The 16,065-nt window shown below is 35.1% G+C and overlaps 1 protein-coding gene across 1 annotated transcript in view; it reads right to left on the bottom strand.

Moving 5' to 3' along the window:
• Positions 1-10,418, bottom strand: part of LOC132549273 (cadherin EGF LAG seven-pass G-type receptor 2-like) — a 62,239-nt gene extending 51,821 nt beyond the window's left edge. Inside the window, exon 1 of the mRNA XM_060213190.1 lies at positions 7,496-10,418. Within this exon, the coding sequence (XP_060069173.1) occupies positions 7,496-10,418 (2,923 nt within the window). The remainder of the gene's footprint in view (positions 1-7,495) is intronic.
• Positions 10,419-16,065: the final 5,647 nt, after the last annotated feature.

The following is a 16,065-nucleotide window of genomic DNA, read 5'->3' as shown; positions in this document are numbered from 1 at the left end:
TCAAAATACTGACAACTTTTTGGCCTGTATTCAAACCTCTATTCTCAGTCACACAACAGGTCAGTATCATATGCTGGCATTTTAAATTAGTCCCACAACTATTTCAATACATTCCTCAGAGTCAAAACCTTTTAACATGAAAACATTGAAGCTTACAAAACAAGGACACAATTCACTATTTAGCATGTTATTCTGAAAGTTTGAAGTATAAAAACATACTAAAAGCATTGCTAAGTATTACTTGTCCTTCTAATATCACAATAAGTGGTCATAATCATTGAATGTAAATATGTACATATGGCCATGAGATTTCTACCTGGTCATTTCAAGCTTCATAATGATCTAGTCATAGTAGGGAGCCTTTTACCGGTCACATCTGAAGGAAGTTTTGAATTGTCAGTCATGTGTGACCTCAATAAGACATTATCAGGTATGTGAAATGGGGTCTGAACCAACTTTGTAACACATGGGCTATCGGCTATCTTAAGATATGTGTTTTTAATGGTTCATAAACTACTTTCAGTCTTCTTTGATTAGTCCTGGTCCACTACTTAGATCAAGAATAAAATGCCAGATCTTCAAGATTCACACTACATAAAATTGTATAGTTACTCATTACTTGGTCAGACTTTGCTGGTCAGATCAAAACACTGGCAGAAAATCAATTATTTAAGACAGACATGGAAAACAGACCCCAGCAGAATAAATTATGGAAATTACACAGAGAAACAAAGAGTGAGTTTTTATAAAGAAAGCTTGGTAATTATATGTACAGTCACATACATGAAACCGGTAACATTCATTGTAACTAAATACACATGTTCTTAACAATAGAGTAACTAAAACCAAAGATGAACATGTGCAGTAAAGTCTTACAGTGTGTGATACATTTATGCAGCAAATAAGCATGCATACAGCAAAAACCTCAGCTCTGGTATTTGTCCTCAGCAGAGGTCAGCTGACAATAAAAAATAGCCTGCAATCTGTAACAACCATCAGCTCTTTTCCTACGATAAGCAATGTTTTTCCTTGTTAAATCAATATGTAAAATCAATGCTCGACCATTAAGCATCATTTGTTCTGAATCAATACTGTTTTTTTTTTATCGTCCTGTCACAATCTATAAATGTTTAAATGTCTGCTGATTATGGACATTTTTCGCAGTTGTACCTCTGTACTGGTGTTTCAATTCACTTGTTGCTAATGGTATAGTATATTAGTAGCAGGTTCTGGTCTACAATCTACTCATCTCTTCTCGCCTGTCATTGACAATGGTAAGTAAACAAGATCTATTTGCGGAGATACAGAGCTGAGGACAAATGGAACAAGCAATTAACATCCCCATTCACCTGAGGCTAAAACATTTCCATGAGACAAATGTCCGATATTTCACACCAGACAGAATTGTGGCTAATCTATATACCCGGTAATGGAAGTTGTTTTAAATTACCATAACTTTCTTTCTATATCAGCAGAATCATGGTGATACTACCATAAATACATTTGTTCTACATAAAACAACCATGTTATCATTGCTACATCACCTGATAGTTAAAACACTAAGGATAATTTTTAGTATGCATTATACAGAAATTTTCTTTACTGTTAAACTTTCACAATTAACAATTATCAAAGAATCACATTAAAACATAAAATGAATGTTGATATTTACATCCTAACAGTAGGAATCTGCAATAAAACATGTTCCATTCTTAAAAAACCACTTCCTTATCACAGATTCCTTTATATGCAATATGTTCATTGATAATAACTTTCACATTTGCTTTATGACTGTTAGTTATACACAGTAGCCCATTATTGTACACAGCAACTGTGTATAAATACATGAACAAATTATTCTAGGTCATATTCAAACATTAAACTAAAAAGCTAAAAAATGAACCATTTAAAAAACATTTATTTGTTTAAAAATATCAAGAGATTACTGTGATGAAATATAAATATGGATTCAAAAATCATAAATATTGTGGTGACCAAGTAGGCTTCTTGTGAATCTTTTCATCCACTCTCTGTTGCTACATGTACGATGGATCTGAAACTCCTATAGAACCTTTGTATCTGTTACAAAAACGACAGGTAGAGAACACCTGGGTTTGGCTCTACAATGCCAGTAATGACAAAGAAAGAAATTCAGTAAAACCTGGTAATGTTTTCCTCATAAATCAATAGATACGCGAATCTGACAATGGCATTTTGTCTGTGGAAGTGGTGGTTGGCAGAATTGCTCTGGCTTAGACTAGAAAGTTAGCTGTCCTATATGTATTTTTAATGATAGTTTTTGTATTTCAGGATCTATACTGTCTGTTACATCCACTCCAGTTATATGCTTTGGTGTGGAGAGTTCATATAATTTAGCCTTGCTGTTAAAGAACTTAATACTAAAAGAAAAAGTGAGCTATTTAAATAACAGGTCATCATTAAATTAAAAGTATATATTCCCTTTATTTCCATACTTCACTACAGGTACAAAATTGTACCATACCTCTTACAAGGTCAGAAAAAGCAGTCTTATTTGAACAATATACATAGGGATCACTGGTCCATGGAGCCTTAAGGGAAGAAATTCCTTGAGACTATAATATAATTATCATTTCTATATCTATAGTCAAAGGTTAATGCAAGGAAAGATAAAACCATACCTTAAACTATCTAATATCTTTGTCACCCCTAGCAGTTTGTATGCATATAATTAAAAAAATTTCTACCTGTCGTTTTTCCCCCACCCCTATATTTATAGTTATCCTGGATGCCCATCTGGTGTGGCATCCATGTCTTCCCTTGAAAAAAAGGGAAACCAATGCATTTGCCCAAAGTTCTTTCATTCCTGCATTCAAAAAAAGGGGGGTAAAGGAACTGTTTACTAAAAAAACCATCAAAACCGCATGTTTCACCTTCAACATGAAACTTTAAAATCCAACCTTCATTTTCAGCCCTATACATAATTAACTGCATGCAGTGATATCAAGTCTCTTTGTATAGACCTATCTGAAAATTCCTAATTCAATTAATGATGCTGTTAAGTGGTTTCTTTTTCATTCTAACAATTTTTTTTTCATCCACACATACAAGCTGCACTGGTCTATAAGCCAGTCCATGGAGAAAGACAATTGTGGCTTATAATCTGGAAAATATGGTATTGCCTTGTGAACAATTAAAGTCATTTTAATGTGGGGTTTCCTTGTAGTGGCTACCTCAAAAACAAAATACAGGAGGCTTGTTACAAACAATCCAGTGCATAAAGGGTAAAGTGACTTGCCGAAGAACACCATTAAGACAGCTGATCACCCTGTTTCTCAGAAACAGTCAAACCATCACAGATAGAGCGGGATAAACATGACATCATGATTCTTCATCAGAGATTCCGAAGACCAATGCTCCAATACTGACTGAGCAATCAGAGCCTCTATAACTACAACAGCCCAAAGTAGTATCAAAAATATATTGAAAATAGAATTCCGATAATAATCATCATTTGGTAAAAGAAGTAGTGACTAATTAGAACCGAAACAAGGCAGGCAAGCTAGCTGGATCAGGTGTTCTCGGAAACAATAATCTTTAAATGATTGGAACAGAAAAAGTCTGAAATATTACAGTTATATCCCTGAAGCAGAGCAGGTGCCTTCCTTAGAATATAACTGATAGATTTTTCTTTTTTTAAATAAAGTATTTTACACTTCAAGGGCATATGCACTTGTTGGTGCTGGTTTGGCACAACAAAATGTTTCTGGAAAGTCAAATTATATTGATTAATCTTTTAACCTTCCTATAAAAATACGGGCTAGTGAGTTCATTTGATTAATCATACTCAGAAAATTAACCGTCAGAGTCTAAGTAAACAAACAACCCTTGCTTCCTTTGCATTGACTGAAGAATGCCTTAAGTCTATGGCACAATGTCTTTCTGAAAACATATTATCTGTTCATGAAAAAGTCAGATTTTGTTTAGAAAGGTTTTCATAATATAGATTTTTATTCTAATAATGTCGGAGCCAGTCACCTGTACACCAATTATACTGAAATGTTGATTTTACTAATAAAAACGAGAATTATATAAGGTCTCATTGTGGAATATGGTATAAGGTCTAATTGTTGAATTTGGTATACAGGTAAACTTACACAAAAGCAAGTAAAAAAACTGTGGTGTCACTATCTTTGTTCGGACTGTAACTTTAACGGGGAATGTGATCGTATTTCTGTCTGGTAGTGTATTAGAATACCAGTCATAAGGAAATTCATATATACAGCATACCAGGGGTAGAATTAAATGATAGAATTACATTCAGATAGGTTTCAAATACACAGGCTTACAACAAAATATACAGGTTATTTGCATATATATCATACTGTACCACATACATGCCTTTGACTGGAGTTTTAAAATTTTTTACTTCAAAAATATTTACGAAGGAAATGTTGCAGTTTGACATGAATATTTATAGACAGGTATGGAGTATACCTGTACCAACACATGTACATGTCTCCTGCAGCTCTGTTTACATCGCAAATATATGTATCACAAAACATCCATTCATTAAAAATATATCTGGGGATTAGTGAAAATTTTATTATGACAGGCTTAACAGAATATATACTTCAATCTAAATATTTGACAAAACTTCTCAGGCAACCATATGAAGAAGTATTATAGTGACTAAGTAGGTATCTTCCAAACAGGGTAAGGTCATACAAAGATGTCTGTTTAGATGCTTATTATATACAGCATTTACCCTCTCCCTCAACCCTCCCCCCCACCTCCCCCCCACCCACCCAAGGTGTTTAAGTGGGCATAGCACCTGAAAACCAACCAACCAGCTCTACTGTTAAGATGTAGACTAAAAATGAACTAAAACGCATCAGCTGCATTACCTGTCTTTACACATTGGGCTTATAAATAAATATTCTGTAAAAACACTTTCTAAACAGACTTGGCACGTTATTTTTCTACTTTCCACTGTACTAACCAGCAAGCTAGAGATTCACTTAAATGCTATCGACTGTTTCATGTTAAAACACATAAGACTGTTTTTGTAGTTCTTTCATCATACATGCTATATCTAAACATACAGTATGATATACTGACTACCAACAGCTGATACATTCAGAACTTGCTGCATCAAGATGTTTTCTGAAGAGAAGTGCATGTGTTTAGATTTAAATATTCAATTCTACAACAAAACATATCCTGTTTTATTTCATGGTGTTGTTAATTAAAATAACTCAAATATGACAATTACTATTAACTTGTCCTTGATCAACATAAATAAATATTTTATCTTAATATCATGTAAAATTTCTGGTAATTATGCAACAATGACTAAAATTCTTACACCAGGGTATGCAAAGAAAGGATATAGGACTGTTTAAAGTACTATTTAAAACAGTTAAAATAAAACATATACAAAATAATAATCAATCTATAAACACAGTAGTCCTCCATTTTACTGAATCATTTAATTGTAAACTTAATACCCTGACGCAGCTATATCATATCATCTTTTGAAGGAAGTTTTGAGTACAGAAAATATTTCCTCATATCTTTGAATACTGTTATTTTTATTTATCATCATTAAGTAATATATGTGTAGTATCAACATCTATAAATACAGGCTTATATTAATCACTCTTGTTGGCCTAGATGTCAGCGTTCAAGGGGTCTTACTTAGGGAGAAAACCTGTAAGGTCAGACACGTGATCCCGTACCTTTTCACATTCAAAATAGGAATCAAATCCCAGACATCAAGGTGAACAGCAAGTGTGTTACCACTGCACCCTCTGACCACCCAGTACATGACAACACCCCTCTTGATAACCCCATAAACAGAAACTATAGATCTATAGACTGAAATCTCAAATTTATTGTGTTAAAACAATTCTTGATTACTCGTAATCTAATTAAAACTCCTGTAAGTCCACATATCTTACAGTCATTAGCAGGATGCTGCAGGTGCTTGTATGTAGAATTGAGATTCACACTTCCACAGGAAGTGATGGGATGTTGAAGTTTGCTATTGCCCCAGGTCAGCTATCCATCTACATTATCTCACATCATCCTGTCATTAATCCTATGTTTATACCTGTTAGCTTTACATGACCTGATATTTATCAGAACTATGCATACACATATTCATGTTCAATTATACAATTGATCAAGATATATATATTTCAATCACAGGTCAAACACATGTCACACATTTTTCTTCTGCTCATAAATTACTTAACCATAATCAAACATTCAAATTTTCATTTCAGTTTGAATACATTTAAATAGTTCTAGCTTCAGATTGTGTTTCCCTTTTTTATAGCAAAATGTGATACCAACAAGAGAAATCATACATATATATATATATATAACATGTGCATCAATAATCAGATGTAATGATGCATGCTCAGGGATTTTAGTTACAGTTATTAATATTAAACAAACAATTTATTTATTTTGCAAGGAAATTGAATAACAAATAAAAAACTTTGGTATATCAAAAATAAATATCAGTGGCAAATTCCAATTTCTCTTTAGTGCTGTTGTGGCACCAACTGATTGGTTTGCCTACAGGCGCAGAATGGTTGTGTCACATATGATGCAATGTGCTGTCTAATTCAATTTGACACTTTTATGTTACCATATCATTATCAATTAAATTTTGAAACCTGTTGACAGCACATCAAAATCTGCTGTCAGTGGCAAGTTCTAGTTCCATTGTCCTCTGCCTTTCAACAAATGTGTGAATTTCTAACAACAGCCCCAGGGATCTATAAACAAAAGGCTACATATGTCAACATATGTATGTTGTTTGTTATCATTCTCCTCCACCTGTCAGTAAATTAGTTTTATCTCAGCCAAAGAGAAAAATCTAATGCTTTTTCTTTCTTTTTTTATCCTTGAATACCTCATCATAATACATTAATTATAAAATCAATATTAATCAAAACAAAGTTGAAAATCAAAGATTTCAGTCTTGCTTGTTTCCTCTCAAAATTATACAAAACTCAGCATAAGTTAAGTGAGAATAGTATTCAAAATGCATATTGTAATTGCAAAGGAGAAAAATTGTCTTTAAAGATTTTCAATAATATATTAACACCTGTTTTTTTCAATTCCTATGTGATTTGCCAAGTATTCTTCACAAAATAACCTTTAAAAATCTTCCTGCATTAAAATAGACATGTTTATTGTGAACACTAATTCCTATTCTAATTCAACACACAACATGCCTGTTATCTAGTGAATTCACAAATTTAACTATTTTCAAATATGTCACTTGATCCTACGGAGTGTTTTTTCAGTCACAAATTTGTTGTCCATCAAAATGGACCTGTTAAAAACTTCATGGAGCTATGTGATAATAAGTATCTTAAATTTGTTTTCATTTTATATAAGATTTTAACATTATCACATTTGTGAAACTAGATTCATAAATCTCATATGAAATAAAAAAAAATATATATCATCTTTTATAGTCATAAAAATAACTCACCTGAAACTTTAACTTGAAAGGTGCCATTCCTTGGAACATCTGAGTTAAGTCTGTAATTTAGAGTTATCTGCCCTGTGGTCTGGTTCAGATGAAGGAAGTCAGCTTCATTTCCAGCAACAAACTCATAAGTGAGTTTATTTCGGTCAATTTCATCTGGATCTGTGGCTGGTACACGTCCTATTGCTCCTGTGATAAAATTGTCCTCAAAATTGTTGAAAATGATCGTAAAATCCTTTAGAATGGGCTCATTATCATTTACATCTTGAACCATGATTAGGACAAGAGCTTCACTAAAGAATGGGTCAGACTTTGCTCGAATCAAAACTTGGTACACTTTTTTAGTTTCTTCATAATCAAGATGTATCAAATTTTTGAGAATTGCTGGTCCACCAGTACGGTGCTCCAGCTGAAAACTGTCTGCATCACCACCTCCGACTTTTTCGTAATCCACAACAGCATTGTCCCCCTCATCGGGATCAACAGCTGATACCTGAGCAACAACGGAATACAGCGGGATATTCTCCATCACTTTGATTTCTATGGTTTTACTGGGAAAAACTGGTCGATTATCATTGATGTCCTGTACATGTATCGTGATGATGGTGGAGGTGGACCGAGCTGGAATACCTTTGTCTACGGCAAAAGCCTTCAGTTCATATGAACTTATAGTTTCTCTATCTAACGACTGAGCCACACGAATTGTCCCTGATGAGGAATCAATTTCAAAATCACCATCTCCATCATTTCCTCCCTGAAATGTGTAAGAAATAAGTGCAAAGTTCTGTTCATCTCTATCTGTGGCGTTTATTTGTACAACTCGAAATCCAACTTGAGCATTTTCTAAGACATTTGCGACATACGATTTTTTATCAAACTCTGGCGAGTTGTCATTTACGTCTGTAATAATGACATTCACATCAGTAGTTGCAGTTTTGGGGGGAACACCATGATCTTGAGCAGTGACGTAAAAGGCTTCAGAAGCCTTTTTCTCTCTGTCTAAGACAACCCTTGTGAAAATTTCACCAGTATTGGAGTTTATATAAAATGAGATTGATCCATGTAGTTCATACGACAATCGAGCATTCTCTCCAACGTCTTCATCCAATGCCATTACTTGGTATACAAATGTGTCAATGGCAGTATTCTCTTCAACATTAACAGTGTAGGGAGTTCCTTGGAACACAGGTGTGTGACGATTTGTGTCCAGCACAAGAATATGAACCTCAGCTTGATCATACTTTCCTCCTTTGTCTGTTGCACGGACAACAAGGACATATCGAGATACTTGCTTGTAGTTAAGAGGTTTGTTAACTTTAAGCAACCCTTCACCATTAAGAGAGCTTATTCTAAAAGCATCATCTTGGTTTCCAGAAAATATCGAGTAATCCACCAAAGCATTCTCACCGCTGTCGGCATCCATAGCTGTCAAGCTCAAAATGACCTTAACACCAGGGTCTTCATCTTCACGGACAGTCAAATTGTACACACTGTGAGGAAATATTGGGTGATTGTCGTTGACGTCACTTACTGTTATTTGCACATCTGTTGTTGCAGATCTCACTTTGGTACCTTTATCTTGGACTTTGACAACAAAGTTATACAAATCTCCAGTTTCTCTATCTAATGGTAATTTTACCTTTACATCACCGGTCTTTTCATCAATTTTGAATGGAAAACCTTCTGGTGTGGCCAATATAGAATAAACTAGTTCACCATTCAGTCCAATATCTTTATCTGTTGCTTGGACAGGTAACACAGTTTGATTCACGGGAACATCTTCTTTTACCGAATGATGATAGGGGGCTGAAAAGAAATATGGGTCATTGTCATTTACATCTAGAACTGTCACCTTGACCGTTGTAGTATTTGACCTCATTGGTGAGCCTCCATCCTGAGCTCGAATTAATAGAGAATATTCATCTTTCCTTTCTCTATCCAATGCTGATTGAATTGAGAGCTCACCTGTACTTCTGTCTATCTTAAATGTGTTGTCAGTGTTTCCGCCAAAGATGCTGTAGGTAATGACTTTGTTGTCACCTTGGTCAAGATCGGTTGCAGACACATAGGCAATGACTGGGGAGGTGGTATAATCATGACTTTCTGGTATATTTACAATATAGAGCTTCTGAGAAAACTGTGGACTGTTATCATTGGTATCCTGTATATTGATGTTGATGGTAGCGGTAGAGGATTTCCTCATAGACGCTTCTCCTTGATCCATAGCCTGAACCAGCAGCTGATAGGTGGCCACTTTCTCTCTATCCAGTTCGGTCTTCGTAGTTATACTTCCAGATATGGGGTCAATCATAAACGTTTGACCAGCAGGTCCTGATGGGTTCATGATCCTGTAACGTATCTCCTTGTTGTCACCTGCGTCTTTATCTGTAGCTCTAACAGACATGATTGTTGTGGAAATACCTATACTTTCTTTCACATCCTGATAAAAAACGCTTTTCTCAAACATTGGAGCATGATCGTTCACATCACTCACTTCAACAGTTAGAAACGTTTGAGCTTGTCTGGCAGGGGAACCATTGTCTGTTGCTATAACTTGTAGGTAATGGATGCTGATTTCTTCTCTGTCTAAACGTTTGGTTGTGTTGACACGTCCCATGATAGGGTGAATAGCAAACATTTCTTTGCTTCTCTGGTCGCTGGTGGCTTCCAAACTGTAGGTCAGTAGTCCATCATTTCCAGTGTCTGGATCTGTGGCTGTGATGGTGATCACATGCAAGCCAGGATTCTGTTCCTCTAAGACACTTTTGGTATACAGATCTTTCTCGAATTCAGGGGGATTATTTACTGCGATAGCACGTTTTAAACGTATATGATTAGAGGGCTGTCTTACTTCATACATGAATGGAATATTTTGGACATTTTTTATGTTGTGAATCTGAACATTCACCTGCATGTCTGTCGCCATGTCATTACAATACATTATGAGATTAAAATTGAAGGACCATTTATGACTGTATAAACATACTTGTTTATCAGTGATTATTGAATCTGTTTTCCTGTTGTGTATCACTTCTGGAGTATCAATATTGGTAACAAAATTATTGCATGATTGGAATGATAGTGGAATGTTATTATGGATGTCTAAAATATTTTGATCTGGCTGCAAACAACCATTTTCATTTAAAAAATCACCATACACCACAATGAAATATTTTTCTCCGTGATACGTCCGTTTTTGTTTCCTATGGTCTACTTGAGTTTGGCAATGTTGTCCCTGTAATAACAGGGTAGTGACGGTATGATTAGCGGGCACCTGTCCTTGTGTTTGGTGAATATTTTTCCTCGCTAACACCCGGTATAATGAGGGACGGCTCTCCTCACATGGCACTTGTTTACTGAGATACACAACCCCCGTGCTGGAATCTAAAGTCACAAACCTGAGGGCCCGGGCGCTGGTGCTGTAAATGTCTACACTGTATGACCAGCCCGGTCCGTGACTCACATTGAACACTTCACTTCCAATTTCAGCACCACGAGGAATAACAACTAAAAAACACAATGTAGGAATTATCTGAACCACGAACCACAACACAACACACATACACTTCTCCATTCCTCTGGTTAGAATAGCCATTTTCACTATAAGTAAAGACACAGCGGGGAAGGGAATCTACCCGTGTGTGTTGTACACAACCCCTTACGAGGCCTACTGTTTACCGCACGTTCTCAGGTGCTATATCTTCCCCGACAATTACAGCGAGATCTATTGTCACCATATACTTCTATATCCTTACGTCACTCCATTTTAACATCACTTTCCATTTACGAACCCATTCTGTGGACTTGTGTAGAATTCCAGCGTGTCTGTCTATCCACCGCTGGTATAAGCCATTGATTCGGTACCGATCACTTCAAAAATGGCTGCGCTGAACTTCAATAGGTTGACAGGCTGTTCCTCGAACCTCCCTGACAGTGTGAAGTCAGGGAAAGACAGTCCCGATACGGTTGGCTGATGATACATACAACTGGTTACCGAGTCATCGCATGTGTTCCAAAGCACACTTTTATTGTTGATGTATTATGCAACAGATATTGACATCACAATGAAACAGCAGACAACTTATAGGGAGGTACGTGGAACAGCGAAGTATCAATAATTCTATTAAAATCACGTGACACAATCAAGGTACTCGATATCATAAGAAGCGGGTCTGAGATATCAACAATTGATAAGATTAGCCCAATCACAACAGGTAATCCAATTCGAAAAGATTACTTTTGTAAACAGCTTAGGAACGAACAAGTTGTTTAGAATATATAGCTATGGATGCAATTTAATCATTTCAAATAAATGTAAACATTCATTGAACTATTTGCTATGTAGTTTTTTTTGCATATAAAAAAATGCAAATGATTTCAACAGATTGAAACCGGATTTAAGATGCTATTTTAGCGCATCAAAAACTTGTTTTAAAATAAAATCCATGAATTCTGTATCGGTGTTCAGAAAAATTTAGACCAACAAACGCATAAAAGATCAAAGATTCAATTGTATCCTCAAATAAATTTCAAACTTAAACAAATTAGACCGGATTTCCTTGTTGCGAGTATGTAACACTTTGATTCAAATACAATGGCTACATACAAACTACATTTATCATGGATTTGATTGCCAAACGGAATATAATTAGTCCAGCACGGAAAATGACTTTTCTCGCATACTACATGTATTCTAGGTTTAGATATAATGTATTTGTGTTTGCCTATGGAAATCCTTCGTAATGGAGGTGTAATTAGACTATTAACCTTCAAATTTATATTTATATGTACTAATCTGATTTCAAGACTTTCAATATTTCACTTAAGAAAATATTTTCTGTTATGTTTACTCAGTTTTATTGATAAAATGTCCCGGCGCGAGAGGTTACGGGTGTTGCCGGGTTTGGATCACGGACTCGGAGGTCAGTAAAAAGGCTAAACATGCCCCTCAATTTCTTCCCTATCCCCAAAGATAATTATCATTATGATATGCGCTTCTGATTCTTTCATACCTTGCCATCAAACATGTGATTTCTCATGTCAGAGAAAGTTTCTACATAGTCTTCATCGTCATCGTTTCCAAAGACAATTCAAAGTTGCAAGGACCATTGGTTTCTAGGCATCATAAACAAGTCCCATAAAAAAAAACATGAAACGCTTCATCCAATATGTAATTCAAAAGGCAAAGAATGGGTGGCATATAGAGCCACAACTTGGTGTAGTTTAAAATATTTCTTTCCCAAAATTGATCAAAGGGTAACTGTCATAACTTGTCTTCATCTTCTCCAACATAATATCTAAAATGGTGTAATGGATAATATAAAATACTTTTTACATATTTGAATTCATACCATCGATAATTTAAGGATTTTTTTCTCCTTACAACAAATCATTTATAATCGTATGTTACTAACTTAACTACATCCTCCTAATCATGCTAAATTTCGGGTTTAAATAAATAAAAAAAATGTCGCACCAGATTTCGTTTGCAGAGACAAGTATATATCTGACTTTGGTAATAATTCTCATAAACTACCATGTTCACACTGAATAAGTGCACTTTTTTCTTGAACTTAATCCAGAAAGCGATGGAACGGACAAGCTTTTTAAGCTAGAAAGATTTAAGATTTACGTAGTTGCGCCCCTTGGATAGAACAGAAAAGGACGACACATGTACCTAGCGTGGGGAGTTTAACAAGCGATCTTATATAAATCAAAATTAATAAGTTCTAGTAGGCGAAATATTTGATAATCTAACTAAAGTAACAAAAACACTGTCGTATGCCGTTAAGGAATTGTCTTTTCAAGATGGCGGAAGTAGACAACCACAAAATGTAGGTGCTATATAAGCTAGAAATTCACTGATTTATGCATACAACCTGACCGGGACAAGTACCACGTTAAACTCAGAAATATTCGAGATTGTATTACACCACTTGTATGGTTCCGTTATGTTCATAAATAATTGTGAGCCCTTCGCAAAGTTGAGCGAACTGTTAACATTCGTCATCGAAGCGGGATTTGCTGTGACATTTTACTCATATTGAAATGTTATTTTCATTGTCAGGGAGACACTCTAGTAACATCCGCTGTTAAGCGATATAGCATCTATGCTCAACACCCTATGATATTCACAAAATAACACAGGAAAACAGTCTTGTTTACGTTAAGGATTTGTCCTCAGGAATATATGGCAACTTTGACAGAAAAAGTTACGGATTGATCTAAAAAAAAAAGATCCATCTCGGTTTGGATTGGTCCAATAAATGACTGCTACATCTTCAGTACACTTATTTTGGTTTCAAATCGTTTGTTCGGGATTTTTTTATCGTCAAACTATGACACTAGAGAGTTTATAATTTGTTTAATTTCAGGGAACAAAAATACAGTTATTAACCGAAATCAGCCAATTTTAATGCAGACCAAACCAAACTACACAAAATTATGCAATTGATTCTAACGTCATGTGATGTTATCAATTAGCATACATGTACATGTATATGAGTTAACAATGCATAATTTAGGTAAATTGATAAAGATTTTTCAACAAAAGGTCATTGCTTTGAATTGTCCACTTGGGCGAAAAAATATGAGCAATGACAAGAGCAGAGCACATCGTCAATAAATCGTGCTAAAACACAAAATCCATATAAATCATTGTAAGACGTTAGTCAGAATACCGCTCACTGTGAGTTAGTTTTTCGCTGTACCATTTACGGTTAATAGACGAGTTTACTGTGTCGCTTTAGTATCCCGCGACAGAAGAATTCCTCCACAATTAAGCACAGGACGTCAAAACTCACTTGCGTAATAAATTCAATTATAGAAGTGTGCTATCTTGACTTATAGACTACAGTATACGGATATGAAGTGTCATTGCTTTGAAAGACAAATGTATTTAAGTCTGAAGTCCCGTTTCTTTGATGAACCGGAGTCAAAACTTCCAGAATCACTTGCCGATTTCATAATTATATTTAGCAGTTGGCATTACTATTATGATACGCTTTACGCGTCTGCTCAAGCACCACCATACGACTTCGCATTATATATGTACATATTATGAAATCGTTTGCCTCGTTTGTCGGTGGGAACACAAATGCACGTTCCAACACTTATACGTATATGAGACAATACTGTCGGACGGGAGACCGGTTTATAACTGGCCATGTGATTTGCGGATGTTATGCGATTGTTACCGTAACTTTCTTTGATACAAAGTTAATTCATCATCTGTCAAAGACTTTTTAAACACGAAAATAAACAAACAGAATGTACATAATTCAAAAGATAAGACTGTGACAGGTGTCTATAACGTAGATGATGTTTGATTCCTTATATGATTGTATGTCAATGTGACATTTGCAGTCCATAACGAGGCTTTGTTTCTTTATAACTATGTTCCATTGGATGACGTACCAGCAGCTGACGTAGCATTTCGCCTAAAGAGGAAACTGTGGAACTTTGGGAAAAGCAGTACATTTGTACTTTTCAGGTGTGATTATTCACTGTCTAGGCCGATATCTAACTTCGGGATCATCGATATTTTTATATACTTAATTTTTCTTGTAAAAATTTCCAATTATGGCTTGAACCAGATAATTTATAATTGATAACGGGAACAGACCCTTGAATATCGAAACAACTGTGATATGGAAACTCCATTTGTTGAAGATATAAGGTTGTTGCTGTCCAGAAATGGAAAATTCACAACAGGGAAGATATAACATCTTTTTTTAATCAAAGTATTTCAGTTCACTCTTAACTGCATTGAAGTCTTTTATTGGATCAATCCATAACAGGCATGGGTCTGTTTTTGGAACAAATCCGTAACTTTTTCTGTCAAAATTGCTATATATATCTGAAGACCATTCCGTAACGTAAACAAAATGGGTTTCCTTTGTTTTTGTGAATATTACAGGGCGATGAGCATAAATAACATATTGCTTAAAACCGGTGTTATTGGAGTGTCTCACTGACAATAGAAAATAAACCTGTGACAGCTTAAGTATTTTGATGTGAGCAAAATACTTTGAGAAGGATTTACAACTACTTTTGAACACACCGGCACCATACAAAGAGCGTAATACAAATCTCAAGTATTTCTGAGTTTCGCGTGGTACTTCTCCCGGTCAGATTGTATCCATAAACCAGTGAAGTTTTATTTTATAATGATCTCCTACATTTTGTGGTCGCCCACGTCCGCCATCTTGAAGTGACAATTCCTTAACAGATACACGTCTAGAGGTGTCATAAAATTTCAGATTCCTTCGGCAGTAAAGCTTCAGATTCCTTCTTTTGGACACCCCCTCCAAAAAAAAAAAAAAAAAAAATTAATAAAGTTAAATTGACCTGTAGGAAAAGCACAACATACACCTACAATGTTAAATTGCATTATACATATATAGATGAACAGAGATAAGAATGTGATGTGTAACGTTAAAATATTTTGTACATCTAAAATGTTAACATTCTATAGCAAGCCAAGTTGTTTTTGTCTACAACCATAAAAGTATCTATAAAACTACATCTTACATATTATGAACCAAATCACAATTGTTGGATAGTTAAATCCA

This window comes from Ylistrum balloti, unplaced genomic scaffold (genome assembly GCF_031769215.1).
Source record: "Ylistrum balloti isolate Yb309-2 unplaced genomic scaffold, AGI_CSIRO_Ybal_v1 Utg370052, whole genome shotgun sequence".
In the NCBI taxonomy this organism is placed as follows: Eukaryota; Metazoa; Mollusca; class Bivalvia; order Pectinida; family Pectinidae; genus Ylistrum; species Ylistrum balloti.
The sequence above is the reverse complement of the archived record's forward strand: the minus strand, read 5'-3'. Positions and strand labels throughout refer to the sequence as shown.